General features: G+C 38.3%; 1 protein-coding gene across 2 annotated transcripts in view; it reads left to right on the top strand.

Moving 5' to 3' along the window:
* The window catches only part of LOC126412126 (E3 ubiquitin-protein ligase TRIM33-like), a 129,747-nt gene that overhangs the window by 78,028 nt on the left and 29,413 nt on the right, over positions 1-22,306 (top strand). For both annotated transcript variants that reach the window (XM_050081567.1, XM_050081566.1), the window contains exons 12-14: positions 205-337; positions 5,857-6,046; positions 16,020-16,172. In XM_050081567.1, coding sequence (XP_049937524.1) covers positions 205-337; positions 5,857-6,046; positions 16,020-16,172 — 476 coding nt within the window. The remainder of the gene's footprint in view (positions 1-204; positions 338-5,856; positions 6,047-16,019; positions 16,173-22,306) is intronic.

Genomic DNA, 22,306 nt, shown 5'->3' with positions numbered 1-22,306 from the left:
AATGATCCCTCGTAGAAAGCAGCTCCATGATAATTTTCTGCAGCTTCTTGAAGTACGTAGATGAGGACAGTTTGAAATGAGGTGCAGTCAGTAACAGCTGTTGAACTGTACTATTAATGTGTTTGCATCCTATTTGAGACAAGATGTGATATTATTTCATGACATAGTTCCAGTTTGGTTGTACTAATTTTTTTTTCTTTGCAGAACCACAGAAGGATGATCCAAATGAAGATTGGTGTGCTGTGTGTATGGATGGTGGTGAGCTAGTATGCTGTGACAAATGTCCAAAGGTCTTCCACGTTAACTGCCACATTCCTCATCTCAAAGCAATTCCTGCGTAAGAGTTATTTTTTGTGATGCTATGTATAAAAACAAAAAGAACAAATATTTTTAAATATAAAGCATTTTTGTGGTTCTTTTTACCATTGTCGTGTTTCAGTCTCAATCTTGGATTTTACGAGGGATAGAGCAACAGGGGTTCATGATAAACTGAATTCAGCCGATTTTATCAAAGTGAAGGAGGACCTGAGTGTCTGACTAGAATTTCAGAACCACATGTACAGGATTGGGGGATAGTGAGGTGGATAAGTGACATTAGATTATTTTCCAAATATTATTTACAAAGCTAACTTCCCTAGCTGAGGTGGTTGTATGTTGGCTGCCATGTCCTTACACAATGACAGTGACTTTTATCACCATTCTGTCCACTTACTGAAACTCTTGTATATAAATTCTAAGACCAGCAGAGCCCTTGTAGCTATCTTATTTGCAGCAAGTTCAGCTGAACACACTGTCTGCTTCAGTCCATGACTGCTTCTCCATCTAACCCGTACTGTCTACTGACATCTCTCTCAGTATGTACATCTCCTGGCCAAATCTGCCTACATGTTTCTAACTTTGCTCTGGACTCGGCTGTGGTCCTCTCTTTTTGTTCGCCTTCCTCTTTGACCCTACCAGTCCTTGAGATAGCTTCAAAGGCTTCACATAGCATTATTGGCTATGTGTTATTCTTCAGATATCTTTCAGAGGCTAAGTGAAGTTTTTATCCCATTGTCATCTATGGATTCCCTTCATGAAATCTGTCTCATGGCTCCTTGTGTTATTGCCTAGCTCTTGCTTCTTTAAATCTGTTTCCTTATTTATTGCACAGGTCTTCTCTGGTCCATGGCCTAGGACCTCAAGCATGTGGCCATTTGTCCTATCTGTGTCTGCTTCTGTTCCTATGCTCAGACTCTGTCTTTATGTAGTTAACTTTGATATTTTTACTAGTACTTGAATTTTTTACTAGCACTTGAATTTTTTACTAGTACTTGAATTTTTTACTAGTACTTGAATTTTTCGCTGCGGACGTGACGCCCCTCCCCTTGGAAAAATTGGCATTATCCTTCAGAGTGGAATGTTGTCTACTCCTGAGGTTCTTGTTCTGACTTAGGTCTTTCAGTGTCAAATTCATCATGCAGATTGGTATTTATGTTAATTTCATGCTGTCCTAACAAAGTTTGACAATAAAAAGCTTTTGGGGAGGAAAAAAGAGATCCAATTTTTGCGAAGTAATTTGTCTGAAAGTATGAATCATGGTAGATAAGGGAAACATTTCTTGGGTTATTATTTATTTATTTATTTTGCCCATAGTTACAACAGTATAACAATTACACTTAAAGATTATTGTATGATTACAACGATTGTTCTGAGATACAATACTGTGCTTTACAGATTCAAAAATGATCTTACAATACTTGTCCCGAAATAAAATACATGACATAGTCGCAGAAGAACAACAATTACAACAAACATTTTTTATCATGATTACAATAATTGTCTTGAAATAGGACACATGAACTTCACATCATCATCACCATCATCATCATCAATGTTCTGCCAAAAGGCAGGTTTTCACATGGTAGTTCTCCAGGCTGTCCGGTCTTCTGCCATCCTCTTCAGGTCTGCGTAATTTCCTCTTCCCTGTATGTTGTCTATCATCTTGTATCTCCTTCTTCCTCTCTGTCTTCTCCCACAAACAAATCCTTCCAAAGCATCTGTTAGCAACCACTCCCTTCCCAATGAATGTCCCAACCTGTTCTTTTTCCTTCCTCTTACAACCTTCAGCAGACATCTTCTCTCACCAACCCTTTCCAATACTCTTTCATTACTCACTCTTTCCATCCAGCTTATTCTCTCCATTCTCCTCCACATCCACATCTCAAATGCTTCTAACCTTTTTTTCATCCTCTCGTCTCAGCATCCATGTTTCTGCCCCATATAGTGCCACACTCCAGACAAAACATTTGCCAAGCCTTCTTTCTGTTGAATGCCTCCTTCGCTATGGCAATTCGAGTTTTCACCTCCTGGTGACATCTCAAGTCTTCAGTTATTGTGCTTCCAAGATATTTAAATTCACTTACTTGGCTAATGGTAGATTGTCCTATTTTAATATTGGACAGTCTGCAGCTTGTATTGATGGCCACACTCTTTGTTTTTGCTGTGTTTATTTGCATCCCATATTCCACACAAGCTTCATTCAGATTTTTCAGCATGTTATTCCCTGTCCGCTCACTTGCTGCCACTAATACCATGTCATCAGCAAATCTTACACATTCTATTCTCTTTCCACCAATACATATTCCTCTTTTCCCATCTAAGCTTCACATAGTTCAAACATCAGTCTACCATGGTTGCAACATTTGTCCTCCTTCAGTTTAATATCTGTTCCTAAGGGATACTGACTCATCTTGGTCTTTAGAACTCCTTACATATACTACTTCATCCTTCGTCTTTTTTGTTTTAGTGCACTAATATAAAACGTTATCACGCTACATTAGTGAAGATGAACAAAGCATTAGTTCTTTGAAATTGACTCTTACAAAAAGTGCCGACTGGGACCTTTTTGACTGGATTGTTTGCTTCTGCACAAAACTTTTTGTTCTGAGATGGCCTTTATTTTCTGGGTTTGGCTGTATTCAAGCTTTCAGGAATGATTGTTCTGTTGAAGAGCAGCAGCATTTTCCCGCTGGTGATCTGAATGTGTTGCCATCTTAGGGAGTTTCTAGACATTACTTGTCTTTTCCTGCCAAGTTCAATCATTACAAAATCTGCAGACTATTAATGTAGGCCTTCTGTGGGCATTCATAGCTGTGCAACCCATGCTTGACAATGCTACAAATTGAAATGACAAAGTACTTGGCATCTAAGTAGAACTGAACATACAGTAATTATATTTTTATGTTAGGTAAAGGATTTTGCCACAGTCGAAACATGTTACAAATTTCTTTTTCCAGTTGCTATAGCACAGAGTGCAGACATTATTGGCTATAGCAGCAGATAGCCACAAGTGTAAACAAACCAGAATTTTGACCATCAGACGAGAGGGGAGAGGTACAGGGAAACAAGCCCCGCTTCCCTTTAGCAGGATTGATACATTGTTACAGATATCACCAATCTCTTCTAGTGTTGTGAGGGTGGTAATCGAAATATGTTATAGACCAGGATTAGTCGCTTCACATTTTTCAAAATAAGAAAAGAAAACCACAAGCAGTGCACGACACAAGACATTCGGAGACAGCAATGGGCAATTGTTTGTTGAGGTTAGCAGTGTATTGCTAACGATGTAGTTCAGACCCAATGTCTAGGGCCATTTGATGCGACCACAGTTCAAAACATCCGCCACCTAATTTGATACAGTAAAAGTTTCCACAACGTATCATCTTTTGAGCTTTGGCTAACAAACAAACGTACAGTTTCTTTGTTTTAAAATGCTAGGTGCCACAATTGAGTTCTGCTACATCACATTATGTGATATTATCTTCAATAGACCATTCAACCGTCCACAATTGGAATGACACCAGATCATTGTGCGCATTGATTCATCGTTGCGTTTGTACACTTTCTATTTTGAAAACAAGTTCTTATGCGCATTATATTTCCAAATTGGGTTCGCCAGATGATTTAAAATACCAGTAACTGAAAATTGGTTATATTTTCGATATTTATATGCAGAAAATAAAGCTATTTCAAACTATCTCTGATAAAATACTTCATATGGATACAATTTGGTACAAAATACTGTCTATTAAATAATTTTGTGCTTTCACATTTTGAGGCAAAATTCACATCTATTTCACATTTATTGCAAAATACGAATTTTGCCGGTCCCTAGTCGTAACAGAAAAATGTGGTAAGTATCTGGAGTGTCCCATCTGCTCCTGCTGCTCAACAAGTGTTATTTCTAGAGTATCTAAACTTTTTCCCACAATTTTCAAGTCTAGTTGAGAAAACACATGCTGTAAATGTAATTCTATACCTAACAAGGAAATCAAACAATGGAAAGTCGAGGATGGAATGTAACAATATTATGAAAAGGATAGTTGCTACTCAACATATAGCGGAGATGCTGAGTCACAGGTAGCTACAACAAAAAGACTGCCACAAAGTTGCTTTCGACCAACAAGGCCTTCATTGGGAATAGACTACACACACACACACACACACACACACACACACACACACACACACACACACAAATCATGTAAACGCAACTCTCACACACAAGATCACCATCTCTAGCTGAGGCCTATCCTTGCTTTGCTTTTGATAATGTTCATCTTATATCCTCCTTTCAAGACACTGTCCATTCCATTCAGCTGTGCTTCCAGGGCCTTTGCTGTCTCTGACAGAATTACAATGTCATTGGAAAACTTCAAAGTTTTTATTTCTTCTCCGTGGATTTTAATTCCTACTCCAAATTTTTCTTTTGTTTCCTTTACTGCTTGCTCAGTATATAGATTGAATAACATCGGGGATAGGCTACAACCCCGTCTCGCTCCCTTCCAAACCACTGCTTCCTTTTCATGTCCCTCGACTCTTATAACTGCCATCTGGTTTCTGTACAAATTGTAAATAGTCTTTCGCTCCCTGTATTAGACCCCTGCTATCTTCAGAGTTTGAAAGAGAGTATTCCAGTCAACATTGTTAAAAGCTTTCTTTAAGTCTACAAATGCTAGAAACATGTTTATCTTTCCTTAATCTAAGATTAGTTGTAGGGTCAGTATTGCCTCACGTGTTCCAACATTTCTTTGGAATCCAAAGTGGTCTTCCCCGAGGTCGGCTTCTACCAGTTTTGCCTTTCGTCTGTAAAGAATTCATGTTGGTATTTTGCAGCTGTGACTTATTAAACTGATAGTTTGGTAATTTTCACACCTGTCAGCACTGCTTTATTTGGGATTGGAATTATTATATTCTTCTTGAAGTCTAAGGGTATGTCGCCTGTCTCATACATCTTGCTCACGAGATGGTAGAGTTTTGTCATGGCTGGCTCTCGCAAGGCTATCAGTAGTTCTAATGGAATGTTGCCTATTCCTGAGGTTCTTGTTCTGACTTAGGTCTTTCAGTGTCAAATTCATCATGCAGATTGGTATTTATGTTAATTTCATGCTATCCTAACAAAGTTTGACAATAAAAAGCTTTTGGGGAGGAAAAAAGAGATCCAATTTTTGCGAAGTAATTTTTCTGAAAGTATGAATCATGGTAGATAAGGGAAACATTTGAAACACATTTAACATAAAATCTGATAATTTTAAAGAATACTAGAAGATATTTGTGTTGTGGAATTTCACTCAGTGGTCTCCTTACATCACTAATGTAAGAACGTCTCAGCTGCTGTACATTATTTCGACTGTCATTCAAAAACAGATCAGATGTTTCTCTGATCTATTTTGGTTCTTACTTTAGAAAAATCATTTCACAATACATATGACGTGTTCTTTCAATTATTTTTTAAATTTTTGCTGTAGTAGTCAAACAATGAAAAATTGTGTGTACGTTAAACAATCAAAATAAGATATATTTATCTTTCGTCTTCAGGGAAAGTGAAACATGGCAATGTCTTTTGTGTACCGAGCTGAGGGACTACCTGAGCAACATGAAGAATTCATTGGACCCTAGAGGGAGAGAACTGTCGAAATCTGAGCAGAAACTAGCTGAGAGAATGCTTCTGGAACTTTACTGCCAGTATGAACCCAGCTTGCATTTCAGAGAGGTTGTGGGACCAGAGGTGAGATATTTTCTTGTACCCATGTTTATGATAGTGCCGTCTTTTTGTCACTGAAATGTACAGTAAATATTACGTGTACTGCGGTTATCAAAACAATAATAATTGCTGTTATTAATTGCTAGTACTTACAAACTATGGCCAAATAAAAAAAATATTCATTGTTTGACTTTTGGAGCTGTACTGGTCTTCCTTTCTATGTATTTTTCCATTCTGTCTCTATACTGTTTTCTCAGTCCCTGAGAGAGAATTATTGCCCATTTCTCTCTCTCTCTCTCTCTCTCTCTCTCTCTCTCTCTCTCTCTCTCTGTGTGTGTGTGTGTGTGTGTGTGTGTGTGTGTGTGTGTGTGTGTGTGGCGGGGGGGGGGGGGGGGGTGATGGCGGGGGAGGGGGAGGGGTGGAGCTGATGCCCTATAGCATTCCCATCCATTGGGTTCAGATCAGGTTGGTGGCCAAGACATCAATATGAGCCCACAATCTCATTTCTCAAACCATTATAGCATGAGTCAAGTCTTGAGGCATGGAAATTATCATGCTAGAAGATGCCTTTGTCATCAGGGAAGACATTGATCATGAATAGATGTAGGTATCAGTAATAAAGTTCACTTAATCCACAGCTGTCACAGTGTCTTCCATTAGTACTGCAGATTCAATGGAAGCCTGCATGAATATCCCCCGTAGCATAATACTTCTCCCCATTACTTATCTGACCAGGTGACAGGTTTCCATTGACCCACAGTGCAGCCTTGGATTATCCCATGCCCACTGCAATCATAATTTACTGTGTCTATGGGTCAACATGAGAGCACATAGTGATTGTCTGCTGCGAAGCACCCTGATCAACAACATATGCTGAACAATGTGTTCTGAAACGCTTGTGCTTGCACCAGCAGTGTAATCCGTAATCAGATCTCCCGCAGATCATTCCTTATCCTGCTTTACAGAGTGGGCAACCCTCTGACCTCCATGTTCCATGATGGGTCATACACATCCAACATCTAGTCAACTAGTCATGGTTTTGCTGTTCTTCAACCGCTTACTGTAAATTGTCTCAACAGTGGCACATGAATAACTAATCAGCTTCACAGCTTCTGAAATTCTCATTCAAGGGCCAGGACCTTACCCCTCTGTCCTTTGTCAAGCTCGGTTATATCAGTGGATTTCCTCATTTTGCGGCCAATACCGAGAACTACCATCCAATGTCTTTGACATCTGTGTGTTGTAGAATCCTAGAGCATATTTTGAGCTTGAACATAATGAGATATCTTGAGCAGAAAAATCTCTTCCACACCAACCATGATGAATTCTGAAAACGTCAGTCATGTGGAAACCGTTTCCTCACTTGACATCTTGAAAGCCTTGGATAGGCAGATGCAATAGTTTATTAACATTGAAAATTTGCAATAAATGTACACAACTTCTTTAGTAGTTGGATGATGGCACTGAGGTCCCATATCTAACACCTGTAGTTAACTATTTCCTATTGCTCTGTAAGTAGTGGTTGCTATATGAGAACTGTAATCACTGTAGAACTTCACAATTGTGTATAAAAGAGATGGAACTGCATTAGCCTCTGAACGGAACTGCCAGAACCAAGCTCCATAGCCTAATTGCAGGAACTGTTGGAGTTATGACAGAACTGAGCGAGTGTCAGTGGTGCATTGACTTCTGTCCGTGTTGGCAAAAGAATCTCCATGTGCACCCGTATTTTGCAGAAGCAGAGTAGGCCACAGTTGACAGTGCTCTCCATAGCAGCTGGCAACCCTATCGGCAGATGGATATGATGCACTGACGGACATGGTGTGAAAGCAGAAGATAGTCTTGGAGGCTGCTGTGTAGAACTGAGGAGGTGCTGGCAAGTGATGTGCTTTTGTGTGGTGGTGGACTTCTGTGTTACTGCTGTGTACCCCTTGAGCAATGTACACATCATCTTCCCTGGAGGGCAAGCCGTCAAAGCTGAATGGCTTCATTAATATCCTGCTTCCATGCTTGGAGGCATGCAAATTCGGTGCATGCACTCACCATGCCTCCATTGGCATTTTCCCATGGCACTGTGCAAAACCTAGTCAGTACCACAGTGAGGTGGTGACCGGTTGAGTCTTAAACATTTTTATGTTTTTGTGTGAAGTATGAGCACTGCATCCACTTCCATCGGTTCCTCGCTGGCTGTGTGCAGCTGGGCACCATTGCTGGCTGCACTGGTGGGACGGCTGCCATCAGCATTAGCAGGTTCCTCAGACAGCTGACTGCATACAAGTCTTCTGATTTAGTAAAAGAAGGCAGCGTAGGTGATCTCCCTCTAAGCGTGTGAGTGCATTGCAGTCTGATTTGATTTTTATGGCCCATTGTGACTCTGTGTGAACATTTAAATTTAAATAGTACACAGCCAACCTGTTCTGTATCTGTATCAGGTACCCCTGTTTTTGTACATTTTAATGGGTACTAGATCACTTAGTTTTTTAAAAAATGTGTTTCGACTGTTGTCGTAAATCTCTGTGTGCCTTCAACCAAAGGGATTGCAAATATGCTTCTGTAAATTCAGTTTGACAAAGTGCACACCACCAGCTAATTTTGACATCATTTTTTCCACCTTGGGAATTGAATAAGAGTCAGTAATAAAGTGAGTTCTGGAGATGCACCATGAGCAGTTCTGTTACTTTACCATTGGCTAATGGTTGTGGCTTCAATAACCTCATTTTCTTTGCTTTACTTTATCGTTTAATGGAAAGGAAATGTTGCGTGCTTCACAGAATTTTGCCACTGCAGTTGACTTCATCATCATGTGTGCCTTGTAACCTTTAGTTCTACTTGTTACTTTCGAAAAAAAAAAAAAATCACCTTTTTGGAACAGATGTGTTAAATCCCATTCAGAACGTCAGTTTGAATTTGATTACTTCTTCATGAATGGTGAAGCCCAAAGCATAGATGAGATACAGGACTAGCAAATTTGTTGCTTCATTTGAATTTAGAACTAAGATTGTAGCTTGTTTTGTAAATTGTCTATACATAATATCTGTTGTAAATTGTCCTTTCTGTGGAATTTGCTGATTGCTGTAACTGAACGGTTAACTTTGAAAACCTGTTAACTTTGGCGATCCCAATTTCCAGTATGACTAGATTTATGATTGAAATTGATGACCGTTTGTCAATTCGAAAGTTGATCAGCACATTGTCAACTCAGATAATGACTTTTTACTGACAGAAAATATGACATTCACACGACACTTTGTCTGTGGAAGTTTTTGAATTTGCACATGTTCATTATGAACAACACTTGCCTTCTTATGGTTTACTACAGCAGTATGTTTGAGCATCTGATGTTTTTGTTAGTTGTGCTTCGTTTTTTAAACCTCTGCCCTATGTCTGGTATTTTTACAATAATTGCAATGTGTTGCCTGATAGAAACAAGTGTTCCTTCTCTGGTTTACACCACAGTGTGAATAAAATAGTAGTTCAGCATTTCTGAACTTGTTTACCGCCTATTTCAGTCAAATAATGTACTCACCCTGTATTTTTTGGATCAGTCCTCATCAGTCAGTTAGCCAATGCTGGTTGTTGACTCACAGTGAACACATCAGCATCCTTGCACTGTAACGTTTCAGCAGATATAGGCAATTGTTCATATGCCCAAATTAATGGCAGTCTTGGAAAGAAGGATTTGTTAGGCTAAGCAGGCCCTTCTTTAATTTATTACCAGGGGAGTGCTTGATAAGCATATCCTGAAGTAGAGAATATGCATAAGATTTCTTAAACAAGTCATCTTCACAATGAAATTTAAACTCCCTAGTTAAGCCCTGTAATTGAGTACTCCACTCCTTATAATTTTGATTTAACTTCCTAAAACATTGAAAAAATCCTCTGTCTGGCAGCAACAACATGGACTTGAGACTCATAATATTTCTCAAGAATATCTTTAATGGCAGAATGGAGAGGTTTACAGGCTGGTGACAGTGTCTGGAAGAGTTGAAATATGAGTGGGGTCTGCATATGATACTGAAAATGCTTTTGTTTGTATGTCAGCTGATATGTGGTACATAATGGAGTGCTACTCTGTGTGTTGAATATAATTGTTTCAAGCCTCAAATTTCGGATCATATTCCAGAAAGGGTGGTGGTGACATTTTAATATTTTGGAATTGCCGTTGACTTTTTTCCTTTCATTCTTAAAGTCTGACCAAGTGCATCACCATGAGCTCCTCTGTTGAGCCATGCTTAGAACAGTTGACAAAATTGTCAAAAAACATCTTGGAGAGGAAACTGATTAGCATGCAGTAAAAAATAAAGTGATTCCTCAAAAATCAAAATAAAACATGCTTTCAAAATTAATGGGGAAAAACACTTGCTTAGTTCTGTGTTGACGCCAGTATTGGTTCTTTTTTGTCATTCCCTTTGTTGCAACAAGAATAATTCTGTGGGTATGCACTGCCTCATTTTTCCTGAATCTACATCTACATCTACATTTATACTTCGCAAGCCACCCAACGGTGTGTGGCAGAAGGCACTTTATGTGCCACTGTCATTACCTCCCTTTCCTGTTCCAGTCGCGCATGGTTCGCGGGAAGAACGACTGCCGGAAAGCCTCCATGCGCGCTCGAATCCCTCTAATTTTACATTCGTGATCTCCTCGGGAGGTATAAGTAGGGGGAAGCAATATATTCGATACCTCATCTAGAAAGGCACCCTCTCGAAACGTGGACAGCAAGCTACACCACGATGTAGAGTGCCTCTCTTGCAGAGTGCCTCTCTTGCAGAGTCTGCCACTTGAGTTTGCTAAACATCTCCGTAACACTATCACACTTACCAAATAACCCTGTGACGAAACGCACCACTCTTCTTTGGATCTTCTCTATCTCCTCCGTCAACCCGATCTGGTACGGATCCCACACTGATGAGCAATACTTAAGTATAGGTCAAACGAGTGTTTTGTAAGCCACCTCCTTTGTTGATGGACTACATTTTCTAAGGATTCTCCCAATGAATCTCAACCTGGTACCCGCCTTACCAACAATTAATTTTATATGATCATTCCACTTCATATCGTTCTGTACGCATACTCCCAGATATTTTACAGAAGTAACTACTAGCAGTGTTTGTTCCACTATCATATAATCATATAATAAAGGATCCTTCTTTCTATGTATTCGCAATACATTACATTTGTCTATGTTAAGGGTCAGTTACCACTCTCTGCACCACGTGCCTATCTGCTGCAGATCTTCCTGCATTTCGCTACAATTTTCTAATGCTGCAACTTCTCTGTATACTACAGCATCATCCGCGAAAAGCCGCATGGAACTTCCGACACTATCTACTAGGTCATTTATATATATTGTGAAAAGCAATGGTCCCATAACACTCCCCTGTGGCACGCCAGAGGTTACCTTAACGTCTGTAGACGTCTCTCCATTGATAACAACATGCTGTGTTCTGTTTGCTAAAAACTCTTCAATCCAGCCACACAGCTGGTCTGATATTCCATAGGCTCTTACTTTGTCTATCAGGCGCCAGTGCAGAACTGTATCGAACGCCTTCCGTAAGTCAAGGAAAATAGCATCTACCTGGGAGCCTGTATCTAATATTTTCTGGGTCTCATGAACAAATAAAGCAAGTTGGGTCTCACACGATCGCTGTTTGTGGAATCCATGTTGATTCCTACAGAGTAGATTCTGGGTTTCCAGAAACGACATGATACTCGAGCAAAAAACATGTTCTAAAATTCTACAACAGATCGACGTCAGAGATATAGGTCCTCTCCCAACATCCTTCAGACTCCAAATTCACTACCTCATTCCTCATACACCTTACTAACTATATCCTAACAAACAACTATTTCTCAATTGAAGGTAAGGTATACAAACAAATCTGTGGCACAGCCATGGGCACCCATGGTACCCTTCTTTGCCAACCTGTTTATGTGCCATTTGGAAACTTGGCTTGTCTCCCAAAACCTCAAACCCCTGGTCTGGTTCAGATTCATTGATGATATTTTCATGATCCATACCCAGGGTCAGAAAATGCTATACACATTCCTCCAAACCTCAACATCCTATGGCCCAATAACGTCACTTGGTCCTCCTCAATCTAGCATGCCACCTTGCTGGACATTGACTTCCTCCTATTTGTGGGCTCCATCCAAACCTCTATCCACATTAAACCTACCAACCACCAGGAGTATTTGTGTCTCAACAGTTGCCATCCCTTCCACACCAAAAAATCCCTCCCATACATCGTAGCCACCTGCAGATGGCTACAGTGACAGAAGCTCCTGTGTCCCGTATGCTGAACATCTCACAAAGGTCTTTACACATAGGCAATATCCTTAGACCTAGTCAGGAAACATATTTTCCACGTCACATCCCCACAACTAAGCCTTGATTGGGATGAAACTCTTCCATCCAACCTCATTGATGAATGGAGTGCTGTTTGTGTGCAACTGCCTTCCCTAAATGGTATTTTGATTAACAGGAAGATCATTCCTTGCCCCCAGTATGTTAAATTAGAAATTCATAGTTTTTTTGATGCTTGTGGCATGTGGGGCATGTGTATACGTCAGATGTGTTCTTCCCAATAGCAATGCATTGGTCTCATTGGCTGCAGCCAAATCTCTGGTTGCCCCTGTAAAACAACAGTCTCTTCCACGACTGGAATTACGTGTTGCTCTGCTTCTTGCTCGACTCATTCACAAGGTGGCCAATGCCTTAAACACCATGGATAGTGGCGCCATTCATTTGTAGACGAACTCCACAATAGTTCTCTATTGGCTGCAGCTTAGTCCTGATCATTGGAAAACTTTTGTTGCCAACAGAGTCTCTGAAATCCAGGAACTGAGTTAAGTTGCCAATTGATGATGTGTCAAAATGGAGGATAATCCTGCTGACCACTTGTCACGTGATAGTAATCCAGCTGCTTTGAGTTCACTTGTTCAGTGGTGGTCTGGCCTGTCATGGCTAACCCCTCGCAACCTCGACTGCAACACCTACACTCCACTTAGTGTAGAAGATGCACCCGACAGAAGGTGAACACAAGTATCCTTGGTGTCAGTCATTAAACTTGATGATGAACTGCTGTGCAAATATTCGTCATTCAAGAAAACTTACAGAGTTCTGGCCTATGCACTGAGGTTTGCTAATAACAATCAGGCTGGATAACTGAGCCACTCACTCCACAGGAATGCCAAAACACTACCAAAAGGGCATTTGGCACAACTCAACATAGTGAATATGGCACTGAGATTGCTTTGTTGAAGGCTAGCTTAGGAAGCTAGCACAGCTTAGGAAGCTGTGGATGTTTCTTGTGGACTAACTGCTCTCATTCCAAATGTTAGTGTATTCATGTTTTATCTGCATTGATATTGTGTCTAGTTATATTTTTATTGGTTTCCTTGTTTTGGTTTTGTTGTTTGTTAAAATTATGATTATTTGAAAAATGAAAGAACTCATTTTAGAGTGGGAGTATGTTTGGACTGCAACTGCAAGTGCCATCTAGTGGCAGCTTCCAAACTGGGCAAGTCAGACTGTCCAGTATAGTCTGCTCCCTGTCGGGAGACCTTGCAACCTACATGTGGAAGTGGATCTTCCAGGTCCTTTGCGCGCGCAGGTAAAATTAGCCACTCTTGTTACGACCGAGGCAGATAGCTTTGAGACTCTGTAGCGGACGGGCGTGTATGTCTCCCAGCTAAGCCAGGAGCCACAGTTGGCGTGCTACCTGTGCACGTTGTAAAGTTTTTTCTAATAAACACTTATACCATATAATTTGTTCTGTCAAATTATTGTGAGTGGAAATAAGAGGAGGGCTATACACTCACACTCCAATGTACCATCACGGATAGAAGAGCCCGTGCGTACAGGTCTCATTATTCAGCTCTTGCATTTTCAAAAACTGACTATGGCCATTGATAAATTATAACTTATACAATTTGTGTGTTACACTCATCAAATTGTTATAAAGAATTGTATGTGTCGGTGCTAAAAATGTGGATGTCACTTAATTTTTAGGAAATGTGAAGACAAAACACTGTGGTAAGATGTGAACAGTAAGGAGCAAACATTCAGCAACTTGTATTCCTCTCTGTTTCTTATCATTCAGTAAAATGCAGATTATGAGATCAGAAGTAGTACAGCACAGATGACTGACAGAGCATACTGAGGAATGTTCAGTTGAATAAGATAAAAAAAATATAGCTACTATCAAAATATAAATATGATTCCCTCTGTGATGAATAGAACAATTGTTCTCTTAACTTGTCAAATGTTTTCTTCATGCAGCAATTCAAACCTGCTCTGGGGTTAGTACCTCATCTATTACTTCCACCTTTGTGCATGTCACTTTGATCCTGATTTCTCAGTAAGTTATCCCCGTTATATTACCTACAGTTTTGCTGTCTAACAATGTAAACAATCAATTTTTGACATTATAATGTAATTGGATACAGTAAAAAATCTACTCACCAAGCCATAGCAGAACACACACGTAAAAGAATAATTATAACTGTGTTTTATGTGTCTGTTTTGCCGCTGCTTGGTGAATAGATTTTTTAATCCATCTAATTACATTGTACAGTTCTATCTGATTTTTGATCTCAGTTATTCTTCTTAAATCTAAATTAGGAAAGACCTGGTTTATGCTATTGTTGTCTGCTTTCCTTTTTAATTTTTAAGTGTGTGCAAGGTTTTGTTCTTTTTTTCTTTCCATAGCGTATAATTGTCCATTGAGGCATTTTGTAGACGGGTCCTCTTTTTATAAATTGTGTGTTCTGCTGTAACGATATCATATGCTGAGAGAAGTACGGTGAACAACACAAAAATTGACTGGTGCGTATCACAACCAAAGTAGATGTTCTCTACAGAACATGAATTAATTGAAACATAAATATTTTAGCTCACTTTGAGAACATCCTTAAATATTCAACATCTGTATCAATTTTATATAGCTAGTCTTGTGGCCTCAGGGAGCAGTCTGCCCTCTCCCATGGTGGAGGGTGATTGATAGTGGGTAGGTGGCGGGGGTGAGGAACTGTGTGTGTCCCATTATGATCAGTTTGGCACCACTTCCCATCATGTATGAATGTCTGTTAACTGGATGCTCTCATTGCATATCGTGGCTATTGTATGTTATCAAGTATAGCTCATTTTGTAACTTTTGTCATCTCTGACATAAACATGACACACGTCTGCTAGTGTCAAAAAAAAAATTGCAGGAGGATGACAAAGCTGCTCACCAAGGATACGAAACACATTGTTTCTGTTCGTGATGTAGTTAGTCTCTGAAACATTTCAGAAAGTGTTTGGCAACTCTGTGAACATTCACATTATGTGCCTTAGCCAACAGAATAATGAGAGTAGTTCTGAAATACTATTTGTATGTGATCTAACCTGGTTATAGTCTGGCTAGAGGCCAGAAGTGTTTATATGTTACTTTGTCATGAAATTTCTGTACTGCACCAAATCTCAAAAGCCCTCAGCTTGACTTACCATAAACATTTTCTGTGTAAAATAACACAAAACAATTAAGCAGTTCACAAAATGAGCAGTGCCCAGCAATGTAGTCCCACAGATGGGAATTGCAATTCAAAAATGCTGGGAACAGAGTAGAAGTTGTAAATTTTTTGTGGTAGAACTGTTATTACCAGTATCTCAGAAAGTTAAGTGAGTAATTGTTACACTTTGATGCACACTCATTTTTCGCATGAAGTCGAAATGTGTTGTACAGAGAATTACTGTGGAAGAGACACTGAATGTTGGATGTAAGCATTTGTATAGCATTCTTTGTGTGACTAAATGAGATGCTGCTTTAATAAATAAATATACGAAGTGTGAAGACTCAAAAAGCTAGCATTCAGTTGAGAACCACAAGTGAGTTTTAGGCCTTGTGCCAGCAAATGGCGAATACATTTTTGTCGTCTTTTGGTTGGACTGTAATTACCTGTGTCATGTCTGTACTAGGTAAAATGTTTTATTCGTGGCATTTTATGTTTGTAGGTGACGGAGTACCATGAGAAAATAAAGAAACCAATGTCGTTGGACATTATCAGGAGAAAACTGGATTCGACGCATCCAGAACACTACAGTAGCATGCGTGATTTTGTTGCTGATGTTCGTCTTATATTCAACAATGCATATTTGTTCAATCCGGTAAGTAACTTAATTCCACTTTACAATATATCCAGTACCATTAGGTAAAGTCTTGTTTTTCTGTGAATGTTAGTAGTCCATTTTGTGTGGCTGCAAGGTATTTATATGCAAAATAATTACAAAATTGCTGTTTACTGTAGATAATTTGCTGCTCTTACTTAACTATAACCCATGATGAAACATTTCAGCTGTAAGATGTTTTCAAAATTTTGATGTGGCAGACACTATCAGCTAGAGAGAACACTGCAGTGGGGTCTGTTCTTCTCCAAGATAGTAAATGTTAACACACCACTGGCTACACAGTCAAGATTGTCCAGAAAATCTGATTTGAAATGCTTGAGTATTTGTTTTATAATACCACCCTCAAAATTGTGTGATTGCCTTCATCCTGCAATGTACTTGGATTTGAATTATGTGGGGAAGTGTTGCTTCATAAACTTTGCTACTTAGCTCCCAAAAATCATAAATTGCAGAATGTTAAGTGGGGAATTTGAAGGGGGTAGAGGAAATCTGCCGCATTAAAAGTACCTGAAGCTACTGGGAAGGGTTGGGGAACTTTATAAATTCTTGGAATCACTTAACATTTTCATCTTCGTATAATTTATTTCTTTATTAATTATATGGGTTTGCTTTTGAAATCCTTCTTATTTGATAACTAGTACAACATGAAATGCCTCAAAACAATTATTAATTTAAAACTTTATTGGCAAAAATTGAACTGTTACCAGTTGATTTAAAATGAATAGTTACCAGTTGAAAAAGCAATATTTTTGATGCATTGGGAAATAGATCTGCCAACAGATGGAGGTGAGCGGTTTCACGTGTGCCCTATCCTTGTAAAAGGATACTCATATACTCTGTGCATATGTATATCTTAAGTACTTGTCTCCATTGCATTGTGATGACAAATCCTATATTGTTGTTAGTGATACTTGGATAAATAAAGTGAATTGACTCATAACTCTGGTTTTTTGGCCATACATTAATGCATCATCCCTCCATCAATAATTTTCATGAGTCAGCCATATCCTTTCCTTTCCTATATTTGGTCCATTAACAATACATATTTAACCATCCTTTTAAGTTCCTTGTTGAATTCTCTTCTGTCAGGTGTACAACAGTATTGTCTTAAATATTTACGGATTTTAGTAATATTCTAGCCATTCATACTGAAGGTCATAATTCACTGTGAAACGCAAAAGCAAATGGTAACAATCCCAAGTGGACTTCCCCATACCCGTTAATACATCAGTTTTTAATTCTATATGAACATGATGTACTGCATCAATTTTAAAATCTTCCTGACAAATTGAAAATTCAAAGAAGTTTCATGGTTGCAGCAAGTCAAAGTTCACTTCACTCCACGATATTTCAACTGGGTGCCTGTGTATTGTCCTTGGGTGAGCCATCGAAGACTGGTGAAGACTTCCACTGCCTATAATTTATTAGCACACTTCAGATGTCCTTAGAATAATGCTTTCCTGCCCACTGTCCAAGGTTGCAGACCTTCTGGAATCTGTGAAGGATGATTTGTTATTCCAGAAAGCTGGACTATAGAAAATACTTAGCGAATGTGGTATGCCTTATATGAGCCAGACCTCACACTGTGGAAGAATACTGTACCACACATCATTGCTGTACTATCCTTTTGGGACCAACCAAGTCTGCTCTTGCTGAATGTTATATCTCCACCGAACATTCAGTGAAGAATGATAATGCAATAATTTTGGCCACACCAACATACTTTTGAGACTCCATTATTAAAGAATCCAAGGAAAATCTGATGAATCATGATAGCAGGAACCTGATGAATAATGCATGGAACCCCATCATTTCTACTAATTACTTGAAACTGAGATGACAGAGTACACCAGTGGCCATTGTGACTGGCAACTCTGAGGAGTCTGAGTTCTGCAATTCCACCAGCGATTGTGCTGCCCACGTGGTAATGTTGTCAGTCTGTTATCATGATCTTAAAGCATGTACTGAATACATATAGGACACTAGTAAATTGCAGAACAGGTGAAGATTTCCTCAATCTCAATTGAGGATGACTGACATGTGCCCAGTCGAAATGTCATCCATTCACATGAACTTTGAATTTCTGCAAGCTCAAAACTTCTTTGAATGTGACATGCTGTTAATAAAGCATGGCACAGTAATCACTGAGCTTTTTATCAGAAATTTAATGTATTTTTATTAAAAATTCCAAATCTGTTATGCCCAAGTCTTCCACCCTTATTTTGTGGTTTTACTATCTGTCACATTGTATGATTCTTGTTGTCATTCTCATATGTTCTTCAATTTTTTTTTTACAGCACTGTATTCTCCATTATTGTCATCATATTTTATTATCTCTGTCTTTTACTCATTTACTACAAACATGGTTCATGATATCCATGCAAAGAAAATGTATTAGAGTTGTGGGTGATAAAAACTAAAATTGCATGATTTTCATGCTGTGCTACATCACCCCTGGATGAAAACAAGTGTGTCATGGAATTTGAGAAGCCAGTGTTGACATACATGATGTGGCAGTACCAATCGATTAAAGATCACAGTCTTCTTCTGCTTCATAAAAGGAAAAGGAAAGAACAAAAGAGAGGTTTCTTCTATTTCAAAAAAAGAAAAATAAGGAATAAAAGAGAGATTCAAAAGGAGAAAGTTATAAATTTAGCTCTGATTTTTGTGGTAGCTTTCACTTGCCATCTTCCACAGTTGGTCCTTAACTTTTAGTCACTAGAAGAATGATATTTTGATGTTTCAGTTTATGTAATTTTGTAATTGGAAAACACGCCTGAAGAAAAGACTTTTTTAAATGTTTAACACCAACACAGATTTGCCATTAAACATGTAAAAAAAACAACTTTTCATCAATATTTTAGAAACGGAGGTATTGAAAACATTTATGGAAAACACAACTCAGGATCACAGGTGGTAGTAAATGTTGTCATCTTTGTGGTCATCTAATTTGTTAATTTGTCTGAGAAAACACCTGTTAAGAAAAGTTTTCTTGTACAATTTTCCGTACTTCTTCCCTTAAAGAGAGTGAATTTGCCTCAGATATATGTGATAAAGCTTAGGGAAGAGGTGTCAAAATGAAAGTGGAATTGTATTTCACTCTTAAAATGTTGAGGTTACAAACTAATTAGTCATATAATCCTATTTGAAGGGACTGTATGTGACATGTCATATTGTTTGGTTCCCCTCCACATCCACGTCCCCATCTCCTCCCCCATCCCCCTCCCACAGCCTTCAATTTTCCCATACAAATGTTCATGTTAAACTGACGTCAATAACATGCTGCTGTTCACACAGCAAGTAAAAGGGATCTGTTCTTCTGAAAATAATTTTCTGATTTTCATTAGTACAATACTTCTCAGAGTGAATAATAGGGAGTACAGTTCTTGACTTGTACCGTGCATAGTTCTAAATTACTAAAGCTTGTTACTCATTAAAAAAAGTTTTATGAAACCGTAAATAACTGCTAATAGTCTTTTGGGTATGGTCAAGTGGATTTTTATGAATACTTACGATATTTACTAATGTTTTCTGTTTTCCAGTCAAATGAAATAGTCAGTCATTTGGTGTTGTAGGCTCTCATTTCCAGTATGAAATCAAGATACCACTTACCTGAACTTGGCAGTCATGCTGCTTGCTTTCTTTTGAACCATTATTTGACATCATTCATTAATTTTCTTGGCTGAATTGAATAAAGGATTATTATTACACAGTTACTTAGTTACACCATGTATATTTGTTAATTATGGTATGGATCTCTGGGTGCTTATCAGATTCAACACGCTTGTGCAGATGTATATATTATTCAGATAAATAACATGGGAATCAAAAAGAAATATCAATATCACAATAGTATTTTAGAAACTATATGTAGGTTCCTTGGGATGTATTATATATTTTGATGTCCGGAGAATGATACTAGGATAATGTTATTTCAAGCTTCATCAATGGAAGGATATGTCCATAAAATTGCCATTCAGATGTCTTACTATCAGCTGATAAAACTACTGATTATCTGGTTCTTCTTTTTATGATAGGGTCTTAAAGGGACCACATTGCATTTTCAATTCTTTATGTTTTGTTGTTCCATCATTTTCTTCCAGTATTCCTTCATTATTTCACAGTGTCTCTTTTTCCTGTCTTCACACCACTTTGTACCTGTTTTATTTTCCTTCCTCCTTTCGAAACCTTTAGTTTTAAAACTTTCCTCCTAAATCTTTCTCTTTCCATTACTACTTCCTGTCTAATGTTGTATCTTTTCAAGTCTTTTTTGACCAAGCAATCCTGATAGTTGTTGACCTTTTCCCCAAAGATGTTAGAAATCCTTTTGGCTATTCTGTTGTTCATTTTCTACATAGGTCCAAGTAATATCAGTACCCTATTCCTCATTGTTTCTGATAGGTTTCCTATGTTGTGATAAATTTCACTGTTAGTTTCCATTTCCAAAATGTTGATGTTTTTAGAGGACCTAATATATTTATTATAATTCTTCTTTCTAATATTCTAATTTATCAAGCTTGTAATTCTGTACCAAACATTTGGTGGAATTGCAGTTTCATTACTGTGTTATTGTTTTAATGTTTTTAGACAAGCTATTTTGTTGTAGAAATTCTTAGTTTCACCGTAAGCTCTTTCCATCTCGTGTATTCCTCCATAGCTGATTTTTCTAAATGTTTTCTAGGATTGTTTCCCCCAAAACATTTGAGTTGCTTTACCTTTTCTATTGAACAACATATATTCCTAAATATTTTTGATTACATTTATGTTGGTCATCAATTTGTTTCTCTTGATAGAGATTTGTAAGCCTGGCTTTCGGGCTCTCTTCTGGGAGATGGCTTGTGTTACTGCATTTGTCAGGCTTTAATATGGGAAAAAATCTACAAATGCTAGGCAGTTTATTACATCATCTTATTCTATCTTCCTAGATGAGTGGTAATATTTGTTCTTTAAGTTTCCTTCACAAACTCACATTTTTCCTACATCTACAGCTGCTTACATACTCTGTGACCCCCTGTGATGTGTATGGCAGAGGACACTTGGCATGGTACCAAGTGTGCGTCTCTTCGTTTGTCTGTCAAATACAGGATGTGGGAAGATTGACTGCTTAAATGCCTTCATACATGCTGTAATTAATTTGATTCTTCATTATTCCTAAGTTAGCAATACCTGAAGGCTCAAGAATATCTCTAGATATTTCATCAAGGTTCTCCTATGGTAGTCATTGGAGGTTTCACCTGTTGCCCTCCTGATGACATCTCTGTATTTTTGGTCCTGTGCATTGTTTTGCATTTGGTATGCAGAAGTCATTTTCTGTAGAAGTTTGTTTACAGTGATCATATACCATCCAGGGTCACTCTCATCATGAACTGTTCTGCCAGGTGTTTCTTCTAAACTTTAGCCATAGTTCTTCTACATACTCCAGCCCAGAGTTGAACTTATCATGTTTCTCACTGAAATATGACACTGCAGTCTCTCTATCTATTTTACTGAGCATGAAAATCTTTGTACTTGTTTTGATTGTCCATTGTACTGTGAAAATCATTATTACTTCGACTTCCTGATGATCACTGACACTAGTTTCATCATGGAGACCTTCAAAAAGGTTAAGTTTATTTGTTGCTTTTAGATATAACATTTTACCATCCTGAATGGGATCCCGAACTGTGTGTTGTAGGTAGCTTTCAGAGAAGGCGTTTAGTAATATTTTGCAGGATGTCTAATCATACCCACAGACTGTAATTTTCCTGATCGATTGTTAGATAATTAAAGTCTCCTTCAATGAAGACAGTATGATTGAAGAACATACATGCTAGGGAACTAAGGTTTACTCTCTAGTTATGAGGTATATCTGGGAATGAGTCTGGTTTTTGAAAAAAAGATCGAATTACAGTTTTATGCCCACCATGTCTTGCCCAAATAATCTCTTAGGCAGCTTCAATTTATATTTTTTGTAGATTTGAGTTTCTTGTCTTCTGTGACAAATACACTACCTCTGTTTCTCATTAGTCTATCATTTCAATCTACACTTCAATTTACCCAAAATTCGCACTCCTGTCAATTATAAGTTCCAGCCAGCTTTCTGCAGCTAGTATTATATATTATATGAGCTACAC

The sequence above is a fragment of the Schistocerca serialis genome, chromosome 7 (assembly GCF_023864345.2).
Source record: "Schistocerca serialis cubense isolate TAMUIC-IGC-003099 chromosome 7, iqSchSeri2.2, whole genome shotgun sequence".
NCBI lineage: Eukaryota > Metazoa > Arthropoda > Insecta > Orthoptera > Acrididae > Schistocerca > Schistocerca serialis.
Note: the sequence above shows the minus strand (reverse complement) of the source record. Positions and strands in the feature narration are given on the sequence as shown.